The sequence below is a fragment of the Lontra canadensis genome, unplaced genomic scaffold (assembly GCF_010015895.1).
Source record: "Lontra canadensis isolate GAN:19392208 unplaced genomic scaffold, GSC_riverotter_1.0 scaffold22, whole genome shotgun sequence".
NCBI classification, from domain to species: domain Eukaryota; kingdom Metazoa; phylum Chordata; class Mammalia; order Carnivora; family Mustelidae; genus Lontra; species Lontra canadensis.
This window is the reverse complement of record NW_022631016.1, coordinates 15,195,450-15,214,056: the sequence shown is the minus strand read 5'-3', so window position 1 is coordinate 15,214,056 and position 18,607 is coordinate 15,195,450. Positions and strand designations below refer to the sequence as shown.

Here is an 18,607-nt window from a genome sequence, read left to right as displayed (position 1 = left end):
ATTTATTTGAGAGAGAGAGATTGAGATCACAAGTGGACAGAAAGTCAGGCAGAGAGAGAGGGGGAAGCAGGCTCCCTGCTGAGCAGAGAGCCCAATGCGAGGCTTGATTCCAGGGCCCTGAGATCATGACTTGAGCCGAAGGCAGAGGCTTAACCTACTGAGCCACCATTTTTTTAATGTAGTCTGCACTTCCAAGATACATTCATGCTTGTATTCATCTAATTTTCGAATCCTTTAGATTAAGATTATTAATCTGAGTTACTTTATTGCTATATATTGTATGCTGTAAATATTTGCAATTTGAGAAATAAACTATGTAATTTATTCAGGGGTACTCATTCAGGGGCGCCTGGGTGGCTCAGTCGATAAAACCTCTGCCTTTGGCTCAGGTCATGGTCCCAGGGTTCTGGGATCAAACCCTACCTCGGGCTCCCTGCTAAGTGGGGAGTCTGCTATTCCTCTGCCTCTGCCTTCTCCCCTCCCCAGCTCTTGCTTTCTCTCTTGCTCTCCCTCTCACTCTATCTCAAATAAGTAAAATCTTAAAAAAAATAATAATAATAAAATAAAATAAAATAAAACAAAATAAAATAAAAAAGATACTCATTCAGATGGCAGGAAATAGATCAAACTGTCCTTTAAAATCTGTCCCTTATTTAATCCTCTAAGGCAGCTCACCTTAGCCAGCAAGGCAGAACGGCTAATCTTCCCAAAGATCGAAATCAGCACTGCTTTCTAAATCTGCTTGCAGGAGCCTCTGCCCATTCCTGTCCATATCATTCCTTTATCAGAAAATTGCCAAGTTGAATTCACCGGTCCATGGTGTGGTAGGTTGTAAATACACTTTGATAACTTTCATTCATTGTTTAATGGAGCCTGACTGGGTTGGAAAGGGGAAAAGAAAAAGGCGAATGCAAGTTGATGCACTCTCCTCTGGCAGAAACCCTGTAGCTAGGGATACAGGCTTCTTAGCAGCCTCTCGCAGGCTCTCTTCCTGTGGACTCCATATCAGCTTGCACTCTTTATAGCGCTTGTTCCAATTTCTTTTTTTCTTTTTTCTTTTTTTTTTATTTATTTGACAGAGAGAGATAACAAGTAGACAGAGAGGCAGGCAGAGAGAGAGAGAGGGAAGCAGGCTCCCCGCTGAGCAGAGAGCCCGATGCGGGACTCGATCCCAGGACCCTGAGATCATGACCTGAGCCGAAGGCAGCGGCTTAACCCACTGAGCCACCCAGGCGCCCCATCCAATTTCTTTTTTAATTCAAGGATGGATCCAACCCTATTGACCCTCCTGACTTTCACCAAATACCATCTGTAATATCATTTTCTTTCTTCAGACATATTTAAATACGTAGACAGTGTCTATTATCTTAAGCGAACATATTTAAACTTGGTCTTCAAGTCAATGAAGAGTGGTGGAAAATATGATCTCTACTGTCAAAGGAAATACAAATTTTGGTCCTGCCATTGAAAGATCTGTGGCATAATTTCAGGTCTTTGAATCTGCTGTTTTCTTTCTTTTTTTTTTTTAAGGTTTTATTTATTTATTTGACAGGAAGAGGTCATAAATAGGCAGAGAGGCAGGCAGAGAGTGGGGGGGGGGAAGCAGGCTCCCTGCTGAGCAGAGAGCCTGGTGCGGGGCTCAATCCCAGGACCCTGGGATCATGACTGAGCTGAAAGCAGAGGTTTTAATCCACTGACCCACCCAGGCACCCCTGCTGTTTTCTTATTTAAGCACTTTAACAAGGTGATTACTAAAAACATGAATAAAATAAGGTGAAAGTTGTGATCTAAATTTTGTCTGCCAAAAAATTACAATAATACCTCAATTTCTACTTTTCTCCTTGTTTTCATTTTCTCTTCTATTTGCACCAAGTTTTAGTTACACTTTTCAGACCACTCCATGTAGTTATTATTGTGTCCTTTATTTAATGTTATCCAATTCCCTATAAGAATGCAAAAAAAGTACTCTGTGTATATTATATCGTATATGCATGTTGTCACTCATGTTTTTGGTAATCTACTTCTCTTTCCTTCTTCTCTAAAAGATTTTTTTTCAAAGTTAAAGTTTAATATTGTCTTTATAGTTCAATATTTGCTGGTATATATCAGTCACAGATATCTCTCTCTGGATTATCTTTTCTATTTTACATATCAGTGTAGGCATTTCACTAACTTCTCGCTATGGAAAATGTAACAATTCTAGATCCCTCTTAACTCTGCTAAATCTCATAAAGTAGGAAGACCTTATTCTAATTAATTCACTGTGAATGCACTGATAATTACCATGGATGTATATCTACATATGCTATAAGTGCATGTCTGCAACCAATGCTTGTAAAATATTTTGCAACTGAAAACTTTGTATTTTTTAAGCTTCATACTATTCAGTGTGTAATAAGATTGCTATCATTTTATTTTACAAATGATTTGAAATAGATCATAGATAAACATAAAAGGTTACAGTATTTTTGTAAAGTTTAAGTTAATGCTAAGGGGAAAAAATATGAAATATGTTCAATTATAACCATACTAGATCTTTTCCAAATAACCACATTTTTGGTTGTTTAGTGGATACTGTTTATTGAATTTTTATTTAGTATACCTTTGCATTGGCTGATAAAATAAGAATCAGATTATTCTGGCCTTTGGATTGTAAAGTTTTGGGGCTCTGAGTCACAAAGTGCAATGAATAAGACATCCCAATCTATTACAAATCCCCACAAAGACAAACATGAACACACTTTATTTTAAGAAGAAATACATTTCTAGGGCACCGGGGCAGTGCAGTCGGTTAAGCATCTTACTTCATTTTGGCTCAGGTCATGACCTTGGGGTCCTGGAATTGAACCCCAAGTTGGAGCTCCATACTCAACTCAGAGCCTACAAAAGCCTTTCTCTGCCTCTATCCCTCCCCCCTGCACTCACCCCCAGTAAAATCAAGAAAAGAAAATCTTTAAAAAAAAAGTGAGAAGAAATAGGTTTCCAATTCTAATGAACTATTTACAAAAATTGAACATTGATTAGGGATTTTATTATCAAAAAATTTGTCCAAGCTGCTATTTTTATATTTATAAGCGTCTAACATCTGGAAAGAAATTCTCCTGGTCAACCAGTTGCTAAAGAGAGGAGTCCACATTTCAATTCAGTGAAATCTACTACCGTATTTGCAGTGACTTTGACAGAGGACTGCTTTGGGGCAACTCTTGTTCTTCCTACTCATATATAGCCATGACCATGAAGTGATAGATATCAGTTGAAACTACTTTGGATGTTAATTGGCTGATTTTTACATATATATATCTATAATATAATTTACTACATTAAATGGAATTTGGTAATCTTTTGAAACATCCTGATGAGTTAAGCTATTTACATCCGTAGACTATTAGTAAGTTTTCATATGTGTGGACATATGGAAACACACACAGATATATGCTTGTATAAAAGATACATATAAATAATATATAAATGTACTTTATATATTATAATATATATGCGTATTTGTTATTTGAGATAAAAATGTCCCATTTATTTGTCAAGTCTTCAAATGATAGTAAGGAAACATTTCATATTGATTTATATAAATGTCCTTGGAATTATACACATTGAAAGAACATTATACTCGTCTTCACAGAGAAACTTATAACAAGAAAGCTTATACGTGTATTCTAGTTTCCACAGAACATCTTCCATCCAGGAAACATCTCTGACAAGGACCACCAACCATGACATAATAAGAAAGTCTAATTGAAGAAACATTCAAATCCATGCCATTTTCCTTTTTTTTTTTTTTTTTTTTGCAGAGTTATCATTTAAAATACATTTTTTTCAGAAAGCAAAAATTAATAATAATATCAGTTACTATTCCAGAATTTAACCATTTTGTGGCACGATTGAAGTTACATTTGCATCTATTAAATTATTGCTATCAATTCCATTATTATCCATCCATGCTTGCATTATAAAACCTGGATGAGAGTGGAATATTAGAAACTGGACCAAGGTGGGGTCATAAGGAGTCTCTAATTACAAAAAAAAAAAAAAAGAAAGAGAAAGGAAAAAATGAAAAAGATAAAAGATAATTTTAGGACCTTCTTGGACTCCCAGAAGAATGGATTCATAGAGCAACTTGGCTGAACGCTGTTTTCAGTATCTTTCTACTTCTGTTGGTTATGTCAGTTCAATGGAAGAGTATACCAGTGCCATTTAATGAAGAATAGAAGTGACTAATGAGAAACAATTAAGAAGTCCCAAATATGTAGAGCTGGCTGGAAAATGATTGATGGGAATGATAACTATCTACAGTAATGTGAAATGTGTTAATATGAAAGAGGGAAAAAGTATTATTTTATAAGTTAGAGAGAGCAATGATATGTAAAAGTAATTACTAGGAGTAATAGGATGAAATTAAGAAACTAAAATTTAAAATGAAAATTGGCGTCAACTCATTGGCATTAGGGTTTTCAGCAGTAATTAAGGAAAAGTAAGAGAAGCCCCAGTGGCTGGGGAAGTTAAAATTATACCAGAATAAGCCCTTCTACCAGGGACAGAAGAGAGAGAGGATTTTGTGTGAAAAGCATTTAAGTTTCTTAACTCTGTGAGTCTGTGAATTAAGGAAATTAGAAAGGCACTCCGAGTTCTGGTAGCCGGAATTAATGAAATTATAGTTAATGAAGTTATCAATTCATTTTCAGTGTTATAGCAAATACTTGAAAAGATGTATAAATGCATTTTTTAACGGTGAGGACGTTATATTACACTAAAAATCTGTTCATCTTTAGTCACCAAATTGGAATGTTATATGACACTGTTTATGTACTAAAGATTTCAGGCAGTGTATACAGCATAGTGCTTCAGGACACAACAAATAAGAGTCCCACTGCCTGAGGTCAAATCCCATGCACACCACTTACTGGTTGTTGCTCCTGGAAAAGTTTAACTTTTCCATGCCTCGATTTTCTCATCTGTAAATGGGAAGCAATTATAAATCGCGGAAGTGTGATAATTAAATGTTAGTATATGTTAATTGTTTAGGTCACACATAGGTGTCAGCTATCCATCTTTTAGAAATAATATAAAAATTTTTCAATCTTCAAATATAAACCATGCAGTAGCACCTTTCTGTACTCTAAATATAGCTATGTTTGAGATTGAGGAAGAGCTATTTATTAATCATCCCCCATGTACTAGGAATTACACCAGATACCTGAAATATGAAGATGAATTAGATAATATTCTTTCTCTTAGAGAAAACTGAGTAGATGTGAAACATTATTATAATACAAGATGTCAAATGTCCATAGTATAGGTTTACTTAAATTGTTATGCGCTCACAGAGAAGAGGGCCAATTTTTCAAAGATGAAGGGTCAGAGAAAACTTCGCATGGGAAATTCCTTTTAGGCATGCATGGAACAATATGTAGCAGATACAAGCAAAATAAATGTGAATCAAGGGCTTTATATTTAACTGCATTGTTCTTTAAATGTGAGGATCACAGGCAAACAATTTGGAACATTAAAAATGAGGCAATATTATATTGGGGGATGCATCATCTAAGCAATATGATTGTAGCATGAACTACCTGAAATCTATGTCTTTCCTGAAGAAATCTTTATGGCCCATGGCTGCAGAGTGGAAATTTCTGAACACCAAACCTGGGGTCTCATCCAACAAGTGGTTGAACTAGAATGTGAATTGAGTTCCCAACCATGCTCAGGTGTCTTCTTCCCCAGGAATGCTAAGGCAGTCACAGAAATTGGGACAGCTAAGGAGTGGGTTATATTCCCTAAAGCCCAGCGAAAGGTCAGCCCAGACAAATTTCAGACTCTGTCCCGAGTATCATGAGAGAATAAATTTATGTTGTGTCAAGCCACCTAGTTTGTAGTAATTTGCTGTGGCAGTCCTCAGAAACTAATGCATTAACTCAAAAACCCTAACAGACCAATACAATTATTAAGCAACCTCAATTCTGAGTATCTGTGGAATCATTCTAAGCACCATTCCAATAAAAGAGAGCAGATCACAGGTGTAATTATTCCAGGAATGTTTGGATAGTTTAATGTTAGAAAAACAGATATCTTACACTGAATCATATAAAATTATTTTTTGTGTATGTCATACATTGTTGACAACAGCAATTTCGTATGGTTAATGCTCATTTATTTATTTTTTTATAGTTGAAGGTTGTCAATACATACCCATGCTGTATTTGTGGTAATTCTATATTTCTGATATATTTAGTTATTAACTATGATAGTCGTGATTTATCATGGTTAACATTGTTAGATAAAACACAGGACACCCAGTTAAGTTCTAATTTCAAATAAATCGTAATTTCCTAACTAAGTATGTCCCATGTGATAATTGACACATACTCTATCAGAAAATAATTTTAATTCACTAAATTTGGCAACACTAAGCAAAGCATTTGTTAAGTATGAGCTGATGTGGTAGTTTGCGTTTGTAAGTCACAGAGCTTGAATCACAACTGAACTTGTGCAGAGAATTAAACCTAAAGCAAATTCTGTATAAATGAAAAAGAATTTGGTGATATTCCTGGAATATTTATTCCTGAACATTAGTATTATATTAGTAATCTCCAGTAGAATACCTTTGTCCTATGCTTACCTATTAAACACTAAACCACTAATCTAGACATACAGTTTTCCAAAATAGAAAGTTGAAATAGTTCTGCGGTTTTGTTAAATGAAATAAACTATCTTTAAATTATGAACTTCTGTTCCCCACACCAAGTATTTTGGTGAGGCAGAATTTATGGAGTAGATAATGGGTGAGCAAATTTCGACTTCTCTTTCAAAAAATCTTCAGATAGATCTAAAGGGAAGAACTCTTTGCTCATTTTTTTCTTCAGCTTGACTGTTTTAATAATTTCTTTCTGAATGTTGTCAGTGAACAGCCAGAAAGACCTAAAAGCATGAACAGTTGACATTTTAATGTAGAACTGGAAAAAAATTATTTCTTGTTCTCATGAACAGTCTCTGGTTATAATATACCCCTTATCATGTTCATAAACAATACCTCATGTGTATGGAGTTATTCTTTATCTGGTCTTGACTCATTATTTTTAAGGCAGGAAAAACATGTTTTGTGTTTTAAAAACTTTCAGCCAGAGGTACCTTTAAGCAAAGCCAGGCATTGCTTAAAATATAAAAATAAAAAAAACAAAGCTATCAACCAGACATTTCATGTTTTTGCTTTCTGTGGTAACTCAGTAATAGCCTGGGCGAATTTTCTTTCTTTTTTAAGATTTTATTTATTTAGTTGAGACTGAGAGAGCATAAATGGGGGAGGGGCTAAAGGAGAGGGAGAAGCAGATTCTTCACCAAGCAGAGAGCCTGACTAGCAGGAAGTGTGCCACAGGACTGGATCCCTGGACCCAGAGATGATGACATGAGCTGAAGGCAGATGCTTAACCGACTGAACTACCCAGGTGCCCCTCAATTTCTTTTCTTTTAATCATTTTCCCTCCACTGTCTTCTTATCAGAATTGGGCTTTAGATGAATAGATTTCACCATTCCTGGTATAAAGTTTTTGATATACTATTTTTAGGTTAAAATAAAAATCTGGTAGCTATGGAATGTGTAACCCATAAGCAGAGTTCTAAATAATTTCCCAGGACTAAATGATTAGTAGAGAATTACTGGAAGATCTATTGAAACTGTGTGGGTGATGAGTATTTGAACAGTTTTGCCAAAATTACAGAAGTAGCAAAAATAATAATCCTAATCCAATATCTATCTACTATTATAGTTTTAATGCAAAATAAAGTTACCATACTTTATATGCTATACATAATCCTGCAGTCCAAGAATAAATGGTGGAATTTCTTCCCAGTTTTTCTGCACTTGCAATTTAGCACTGCCAGATTTTCTACATAAATGAAGCTATTAAATATTTCCATTTCCATTAATTCATTCGCTTCTAAAGTCCCTGTCTCCACTTAAATAATCTTCTCATTCCTTGGTGGCTCTAGCTGGATTCCAATCCATCCATCTGCCATCCATCTTGTGGTAAACAAGTCCTACAAAATGATTATCCCTGCCTTGGGGTAGTTAAATATATATTAGATAATCATAAGCATGAAACCATGTGTCTGCATAAACAGCCTGTACCTTAGCAGAAGGTAGACTAGTGTTAAGATAAATGACATCTATGTTGCCAAGGGACCTGCTTAAACAAACCGAGAGATGCCTGTCATATTGAGACATATTGAGACATATTATGAATATTATTATTGATAATAATATTTGATGGTGTAGAGGTGGCCAAAATTGTCTCTATAAACTTCATTGAGAGTCACAAAGATGTAAAAGCCTACACCAATGAATAAATGGAGATGACTTTTGAAATCCTGTGTTATAATGAAAAAGAGATGTTAAGCATTACTAGTAAACAAATCCTGTTTTGCTTTTTGGGTATTTGTTTTGTTTTATTTTTAAGGTCTCATACATGCAAGTTCAAAGAGAAAAACTTTAATCATTATAAAGTTTCCCAGATGCAGCTGGTTGACTTTAAAAAATTACATTGATCTAAACATATGGTAAACCTGCCAACAGTGTTGGTTTCCATAAATAAAATACCTGGCTTCTGACAGCCCATGCTCCTCTGCACCTATCAAGGATCGTTTCCATCCACCCAATTCCTAATAGGCAGCAAGTGGGTACTGTTTCCAGAATAGGCTATTTAAATTTGGATGAGATTTGCTGAATTAGTCAAAGACATAGCTTCTTTTTCTTTTTTTTTTTTTTTAAGATTTTTTATTTATTTGACAGAGAGAGATCACAAGTAGGCAGAGAGGCAAGCAGAGAGAGAGAGAGAGAGGAGGAAGCAGGCTCCCTGCCGAGCAGAGAACCCGATGTGGGACTCGATCCCAGGACCCTGAGATCATGACCTGAGCTGAAGGCAGAAGCTTAACCCACTGAGCCACCCAGGTGCCCCAAGACACAGATTCTTATTTACTAATATCAAGGAGAGAAGTCAAGGAAGGAAAAAGGATAATTTTATCCTTTTTTATTTTATATTTTAAATTCCCTCAGAAAGAAATGATTCCCAACTGATGGAGTCATAAACTTCAGAATTAATCAATCCTTCTTTAAAATAAATGTAAAATATACAGTATTTTGTTATATATAAATTTGTATGTGTATATATACATATATATGTATATGTATGTGTGTGTACATATATATATATATGTCTACTTTTATGAATTTGAGTCTTTAACTTTTTTTTTTGACATTTTTATTTTGTTTTCTAAAAACTTAAAAAAAATTGCAATGGCCCAGACTCATCCATGTCCCTGAGATATATGATAGGTTCTAGGTTCTTAATATTTCATTTGGAAATTAAATAGTTGTTTTTCCTTTTATGCCATCTTCAGTCTCTAGGAAGACCAATTTTCCAAGGTAGTTCAGAAGAAATAAGGGAAGTAATCATCAGTAGGAGTGATTGTTCTGTTTTTAAGGACACTTTTTCTTTCTTTTTAAGTTTTTTTAAAGATTTTATTTATTTACTTGAGAGAGAGAGAGCGAGCGAGCATGAGAGGGGAGAGGGTCAGAAGGAGAAACAGACTCCCCACTGAGCAGGGAGCCCGATGTGGGACTCAATCCCAGGACTCCAGGATCATGACCTGGGTGGAAGGCAGTTGCTTAACCAACTGAGCCACCCAGGCGCCCAAGGACACTCTTTCTAATGAGCTTCTCCTTGGCCCTTAGTGCAAAGGAAACTATCTGAGTTCCTCCTTAGGAAGTAATCATTCTCTGATCTTTCAAGAAAGAAAGCTGCAAGACTGGAGCATTCTAGTGTAAAATTGGTGGCAGATACAGGGATGAAAAAATATTCTGTTTTTCTCATAGATATTAATCAGGAAAGACCAGCATCAATGGATACTTCACCAGGCTCTGAAAAGGCTGATGTCTGGATCCTTTGCACCAACATCACTATGAAAATTTTTGACATTGTTAATCCTAAATCTGAGCTCATTTTAGGTCACAGAGTCTATCATATGCATCAAGTCTAATATATACATTTAGTTATATGAAAAAGTACTATCTCTTAGAAATAATACCTAGCTGTTTACAGGTACTCCTATTTCTGATTCTGTATCCTTATTATTTTCATAATATCTAATATTCTTATGGCATTAAGTACAGTGATATAAATGTCTATTTACTGTGTTATATCCTATATTAGACCATATGTTCCTTCAGGCAAAACACTTGGATGACTTTATTCATTATTTTAAGTCAAATCCATGACTTCTGACCTATATTGTTAACACACACAAAAAAGAAATTGGTTGGATTACTTTAAAAATTAAGACAAAAACTAAAAGGATTATGAGAAACATTTAATATGGGCTCAAAGCTAAAAAGCAAATGGTATAAGCAAAAAAAGATAATTTAAAAAATAAAGTAGTTAAAAACATTATATTAAAGAATATGAAAACAAAACAAATACATAAAATGGTATTACCAGGAAAACAAAATAAAAGTAAAACAATAAACATGAGATTCAGAAGTTTGTATATTTTACGAAGTGTTTAAGAAAATGTTGTTGAATTGAAAACTTAAAAGCTTATCAGATTGTAAAATACAATACCAAGTTTAAAACCAGCAAAGTGAAAGTAAGATAATGATAGATTTTAAAAAAATCAGTGATAGAACATAAATTGTTTAAATGCAAAACAAAAATCTATTTTTAAAGTTAAAAATTTGTACCAAATATTTTTAAGATTGCTAATGCAAACTGAAGAGAAGACAGAAGTTACTAGAAACTGAGTCTCCAAAAGGCAGTATTTGTTTGTCTATAAGAAATATTTTTTGTTCCTAGTTATCATCATATTTATATCTTTGAAAAATTACAGTTGATTCAGACTTGAGTTTTCATGATTTTTGACTTAGATGTTACTGTGAAGACAAACTTCATAGTCTGTTGACAAATTAAAATAGATTGACTTAAATCTATCTGCATTTGTTTGTTTTCAAAAATGCAAAAAAATGTTTGAAATGTAATGGCAGTCATAATATTGGAAATCTTATATATTTTTTTCCCAACAGCCACTGAACTATGAGAAAAAGAAATCATACACTCTCACCATAGAAGGAGCAAATACACATCTTGATTTCCGCTTTTCTCACTTGGGTCCTTTTAAAGATGCTACCATGCTGAAGATCATTGTTGGAGATGTGGATGAACCACCCCTCTTTTCCATGCCTTCTTATGTCATGGAAGTCTATGAAAATGCCAAAATTGGGACTGTCGTTGGCACAGTTTTGGCACAAGATCCTGACAGTGCTAATAGCTTAGTAAGGTATGGTATCCCATAATCTTGTAGACATATAAAGTTTTTTATTGCCTTTCACAATAATTCAAAATGAATAAAATAAAATGTGAAATAATTTATTTCCATGTTATTTTTATTAAGGTGATTAAATTAGAATATTAATTAGGTCCTTGGCTGAGTATTGTAGCGATGGGTTTCTGTCAAATTTAGAATGCATGAAGCTATCTCCTTCAATGCCATTGACAGTCAATAGCATGACCTTGAACTGCACAGGTCTGCTTGTAACACATGGATTTTTCCTTATAATACATGGATTTTTTAATAATAGTACTGCAAATATTTTTTCTCTTCCTTATGACTTTTTTTAAAGATTTTTTATTTATTTATTTGACAGACAGAGATAACAAGTAGGCAGAGAGAGAGAGGAGGAAGCAGGCTCCCCTCTGAGCAGAGAGCCCGACATGGGGCTCCATCCCAGGACTCTGGGACCATGACCCGAGCCGAAGGCAGAGGTTCCAACCCACTGACCCACCCAGGCGCCCCTCCTTATGACTTTCTTAATAATAATTTCTTTTCCCTAACTTACTTTAGTGTAAGAATATAGTACCTAATATATATGAAATTTGAAATATAATATAATCAACTATTTATGTTATTGGTAAGGCTTCCAATCAACAATAGGCTTAGTATTTAAGTTTTTGGTGAGTCAAAATTTATACGTGGGTTTTCTGCAGTATGTGGGTTGAGGAGATCAACACCTCTAAATCTTGTGTTTTTCATGGATCAATTGTATATTGTTGACCACATAGATTACATTTTTTATTTGACTTAATAAATGTGACTGTAATTGAATGAAAAACTTATGTAGAAATATTTAGCTATAAACTAGAGAATTTTGAGTCCTTAGTGATAAGAAATATAGCTATAGTACAAACTAATGATTTCGGAATTATACTCATCTCTGCCTCCTGGTTCTGTTACAATAGTTATGTGCATTTAGGAAATCATCTACCTTTATCTGTTAAAAAAAAAAAAAAAAGTCTATCTCTGAGAGTTATTGTGAGAATGCATGAATCAATGTTCATAAAATGCTAAGTAGAGTTGCCTGTGCTTAGTAGTCCCTCTATAAATTCTAACTTGTCCAAGGAAGCAGAGAGTGCTATTTAGAGCAGTACTTACTTTCTGAAGATGGGAAGATCAGGGTGGGAATTCTGGTTTCTTGACCTATTAACTGTACCATCTTCTAGTTAATCAAGCTTGCTGAATCTCAAATATATGATCAAGGAATAATGATGTTGTGTAAATACGTTGATAGAATTAATTTAAACTGATATAAAATGCCAAGCACAGTGAGTAAATGCTCAATATTTTTTATTGTGCTGTGTCATGCAGTAGTGATAATGAAAGCTTTTCTTGCATGATCAGAAAGGTGTTTTCTTTTTTCTTTTTTTCCCTCAATTATGATAAAATCAAAGGTTTGATGCATAGACAAGGCTCTTTATTTACCTTGTGTTTATACCCTTTGATAATCCCAAGGCCCTAGAAAGTTTGAAATCTTTAACAAATTTGCCTGCTCTTTCCTATCAAGTCCTTATTCTCAGATTCTTCATTTATTATCCTTAAAAAAAAGCAATTATGGCAAATATTCTCCTTGGTATCTATGTTATGTGTATAAAGGGTTTCAATTTTCTTTTATGTAAGCATTATTATTTCAGTTAAAAAAGAAATGCCTGCTGTACTTATGCATTGACAGAAACCATTTTCTGTGCACTAATGTGTATATTCAACAATCCTATTCCATCTGTGAGTACAAAAAACAACACCTTGTCAATTCGTGACCCCTCTGTCACACTTACAGCAAGATTTAAGCATTTTTTGAAGTTGCAGGATAGGCAAACTATGCAAAATAATATGCAAAAACCCAACTACAGAAATTGATCTCTGATTAAAGGATAGAAATATAAGTCAATATGTTTAGTTATCAAATGAAGGAGAAGCCCTCTATGCTTCATTACTCCATGGAATGCCATATTTCAGCAATATTTTTGACATATAATAATAAGTAAAATTCTTCTAACAATGTGAAAAACTATAACATTGTAAAAGAGACATAAATGTGGCCATCCTTTATCAAAAGGAGACAATACACTTTGAGAAGAATATTTCATACTCTTAGTTTGATGTGAAATATTTGATAGATAATGATGAGTTTCTTTTGAAAACTTAAGTTTGATATTAAAGAGGTATTCTGCAATATATATTTACAACATAACACATTCTAAAAATGCTATGATCAGATTTAGAAATATTTGCCAAAATTAAAAAAAAATCTTTCTAAAGTATCTTAAAAAACAAAAAAGAAGAAGAAGAAGACTAGTTCTAAAAATGGTGTCTAAAAATACCATTCCAAAATGGTAGACCAAAGGGAAGAAAAATTGAGGTCAAACACAAACTTCTTTCCGTGTTATTCTATCTATCCCAATGTACACAAAAAACTTATTCCACAAAGGACAGTGGTTCTTACCCAAGGATACCACCACACACACACCAGAGGATATTTGGCAGTATCTCAAGAGATGTTTGGTTGTCACAACTGAGGGAGGAATATTATCATCTGTGGGTCGAAGCCAGGGATGGTGCTAGAACATCATACAATTTAGATGTTTAGACAACAGAGAAGTTGCTGGTCCAAAATATCGATAATGCTGAAAATGGGAAACCCTGACACAGAGAAAACAGAACTGGGTTGTCCATTGGTAAAACCGGAGGACTAATTATTTTCATGGACAGAAATCCTGAAAATACATTTGTGAGGATTACATACCACTATGTATGTTTCACATTCTTGCACAGCCATGTGGATGTTTCAACATCTACCGTTCATTTAATAAAATAAACTATTTATATATAATTGATTGTCCCATGATATTGATGGCTCCATATTATTAGAAACTTTTAATTGAACACCTGCTATGTTACATACATTCTCCCAGTTTCTGGGATGCAAAGATGATTGGTATATTATCTCCTAAGGCTAATAAAGAGACCTAAAAATCCATTAGCAAATGCATCATCCTTTTTATTTTGTTTTGGTTAGAAAACTAAAATGAATCCTTCCAGTGCTGCCTTCAAATAACTACACTCTATAGCTGCTGTTTGGGAGCATAATTTACATAATATTTATTCTTGATTTTAATAAAAATGTGTCATTCACAGGGGCCTCTAGGGGTAAATAGTAAATAAAAAACAGCAAACATTAACAAACAGAAAAGCAAGCTATACTTCCACCTTCTCAGGGACCAAATGTTTGTACTAATTAAGGAAACGTACTTTGAAAAGATATACCTTGCAATGTGCCCTGAAATACAATTAACTGCAAGTTTGCAGAATTGATAATGAAAGGGAATTTGAGTCTTAACAGGCATTTGTGCAAAGCTTTCTGATTTCAGTCTTTGTGTTTCAATTTTCTAAACTATTAGTAAGATTCCTCAGATTTCTAAGAGCATACCAGGTTTAGCTTCTGTCTCTTTTAACTCCAAACAAGAATGTGCAAATTGCAGCAATGTAATCATCACCTTTTATTTTGAAAATAAAGTCAGAACCAGGCTATTTACTAGCATTGAAGAAAACATTGATTTAAACAGACTGCACTTCCTTGTTAGTGTATTACAAATGGAATTCGGGAATTTCCTGTGTAGCACTGAGGGATGAGCAATCCTATGCTGGACATGAGAAGCTAGAGGGCTTTCTAGAAAGTGACTGTTAAAAATAGTGGTTGTTCATTGCTTGCTGTCTGTGGGCCTAGGGCTTTATACAGCATGCCAAAAAGTCCTATAAGAACCCTAAAGTGTCTATATTACTCATCCCATTCTACAGATGAAGAATTGAGGGCTCAGAAAATTAAGTAATTTGGCACAGTTTCCTTAGTGATAAAGTGATTCAGATTTGAGATCCGTTTTTACTTTTTCCCCAAAACCCTGTTTTTAGCAATATTCTGCTGCCTCTCGTATATCTCAACTAACAACAACAACAACCATAAAAACTGCATTTGCAAAAGTCACATATCATAAAGTAGGAAGCAGATGAACATTTTGCATAAAGTAGGAACCAGATGAACATTTTGCATTCATTCATTCTTTTTTGGAAAGAAATGGTAATTGCTTAATGTGGTTCCATAGCATTCTAGAACTCAGGAGCAGTAGCATTTGTGATATCTTAGTTACTTAGAGGCATGGATAACAGGGGAAATAATTTTTTCGTGCAGGGAATTTTCTTCTTTAGATATTTTTGTTTCATTGGATCAGGATTTTGGTTCAGGAAGTTAAAACACTTCTAAAAGCCATTAATTAAATGCCAGTCCCCGGGATCTTGTATTTGTGTCGATGTCTTTCATACTCTGCAATGAGGGATCTGAAGACGGTCAAGTCTCATTTTAACTCTAGCATCTCAAGAGCAAAACTGTTCTTAATTTTAGAGTCTCTTCATACTGTAAAGTCTAAGACATATACTACTTGATTTAGTACAACAAAAAGAAAATCATTGAAGTCCTTGATATTTCTCATAGGATGAAAGGCTTTACTATAAATTATATTACTAAGTATTTCCCCCCATCTTTACTTCTTTTCTGCTGTGGTTCATAATATGATTTTATCTATACATTTACTTATTGTCAAGATTTTTAATGTTTTCTTTGTATAATAAACTCAAAACAATCAGAGGAAATATTAAATATGTTGGATACTTGTGTCAAATGTTCATCATGACACTATTTAGGAACAATAGCCTATTTACATGCTAACATAATATATAAAATTGTGATCAGATTTAGAAATATTTGCCAAAATTAAAAAAAAAACAAAACTTTCTAAAAATCTTAAAAAAAAAGAAGAAGAAGAAGGAGAAGAAGAAGAAGAAGAAGAAGAAGAAGAAGAAGAAGAAGAAGAAGAAGATGACTAGTTCCAGAGAATTAGAAGTGTTGGTTCAATCTGTTTGGAGTTTAGCTGTAGTTACAGTGAGTAAACACTTATAGTGTATTCACTACATCTATCTCGGTATACTTGTTGTTCCTGTGCATTTCTGAATTTTCATGGAGTTCATGATGAGACGGGAGTTAGGCATATTTGGTTAATTTTGAATGCCATAACAGCAAACAATTAGAAATGTTTCAAAATAATGACAAGGTCATGTTGCAAAGTTGCAAAGTAATGTAGAAACAAATATTTAAGAAGGTTTGCATGTAAAATTCCTATTCTTGAAAAGAAGATGAAAACTTATCAGAAGATACATCTCAAATATATTCATGTAAAAGATATCATCTGATACATAATGAGTTTTTATTCTATAGACAAAATTTATTTGTAAAAGTTTTTTCATTGTTAGTCAAAAAGATCTCAATTGGATCCGTAATAGCAAGTCTTAATCCACCTTCATCAAAACTATCATAGTCTTCTGGTACAAAGGAGACGACTTGGGACTCCTGGGTGGCTGAGTCAGTTAAATGTCTGCCTTCAGCTCAGGTCACCATCTCAGGGTCCTGGGATGAAGTCCAACATTGGGCTCCTTGCTTGGCAGGGAGCCTGATTCTCCCTCTGCCTGCTGCTCCCGCTGCTTGTGCTCTCTCTTGCTCTCTGACACATAAAAGCTTAAAAAAAAAAAGTTCATAATTCATTAGACACATTTGGTGCAAATGGGGCAGAGATAGAGAAAGCAGGTTCCCATTTAAAGCCAGAAGTCTTTGTCTATGACTAGCGTTTTGTATCATATTATATACGGTTTGCACATTTACATTGACTAATAATTGTAAAATGTCATGTGAATATGACATTTGAGAATGTGAAGGGACCTAAAGATGATGGAGACAACTCTGTTCTTTTTTGTTTTTTAAGATTCTTTTTATTCATTCATTTGAGAGAGAGAGAGAGAGAGAGAGAGCACTCATGAGCAGAGGGGAGGGGTAGAGGGAGAGGGAGAAGGCTCAGCAGGGAGCCTGGTGCTAGACTTGATCCCAGGATTCTGGGATCATGACCTGAGCCAAAGGCAGACACTTAACTGACAGAACCACCCAGGTACCTCTGAGACAGCCCTGTTCTTATAAAGATGCTGATATCTTAGACCAAGAAGGCTGAGTAACTCACAGAGCTAACTAATCATAGAGACTGGATTAGAATGTGGTCACTTTATTAAGTGACCTTATTATTAAGGTTACTCAATTATTAAGGTCACTTATTATGACCTTATTATTAAGGCTTCAGTAAAGGTACAAAAACTCCAGCAGATTTTTTTTTTTTTTTCCATTTGGGGTCATATTTCGCTGACAGCCTCGCGTGTGGTGGTACCCACTCCAAATCACAGTCCTGATCCCAGAAGAAGAACTCATTTTCCAGGTTAACATGCATAACTCATTGAGCCCTGGAATGAATACATAAACTCTGGCTTAGTGACGCTTTGCCAGTCTACTGACTGGAAACTAAACACCCAAATAGCTTGCATGTCATTTTTGGAAAGAAATGGTAATTGCTTAATGTGGTTCCATAGCATTCTAGAACTCAGGAGCAGTAGCATTTGTGATATCTTAGTTACTTAGAGGCATGGATAACAGGGGAAATAATTTTTTCGTGCAGGGAATTTTCTTCTTTAGATATTTTTGTTTCATTGGATCAGGATTTTGGTTCAGGAAGTTAAAACGCTTCTAAAAAAATCTGTGTGATCTATGTGCTGCCCATTTTATTGAGCACCCTATCAGGTGGCAAGTGGTCCTTATGTTTTTTTATTTGTTGTTGTTCTTGTTGTTTTCAGAAAGATTATTTTCTAGAGACATGGATTGTGGAGTAAATTGCATTCCCAAAGTAAGCTAAGGGAACCTTAAATCATTTAATAAATCTAAGCTATACTGCAGGTGTGTGACTTTTTGTTAAATTAAAGATGAGGCTAAGTTGCTGTAATATCCCACAGGGTGTATATTGATTAAACTTTATTCCATCTATTGATTATAGCCAGTAAAACTTATAAAAGCTGCTGTTTGGGAGGCAAAACCGCAAATAAATTCTCTTTGCCACTCACATTCTATATCTACAAGCATCTGAAGTGTGGCGACTGAAAGAGGCCTACTATACTTTAAGCCAACTGATGTTTCTCTAGGTAATTCACTGTAAAAATACATTTCCATTACATAAGTTCTAAATTAATTTCTTATAGTGAAATGGACAGAGTATAATGAAAATAATAGGTGCCTCTGAGGACTGAAATTTTATTATTGAAATGAAAAATAATGTTCCAGTGCACTTTAACATGACTAATAATT

General features: G+C 34.4%; 1 protein-coding gene across 4 annotated transcripts in view; it reads left to right on the top strand.

The window, feature by feature from the left end:
• CDH18 (cadherin 18) overlaps positions 1-18,607 on the top strand; it is a 970,896-nt gene that overhangs the window by 878,053 nt on the left and 74,236 nt on the right. For all 4 annotated transcript variants that reach the window (XM_032861903.1, XM_032861902.1, XM_032861905.1 and 1 more), the window contains one exon: positions 11,081-11,334. In XM_032861903.1, coding sequence (XP_032717794.1) covers positions 11,081-11,334 — 254 coding nt within the window. The remainder of the gene's footprint in view (positions 1-11,080; positions 11,335-18,607) is intronic.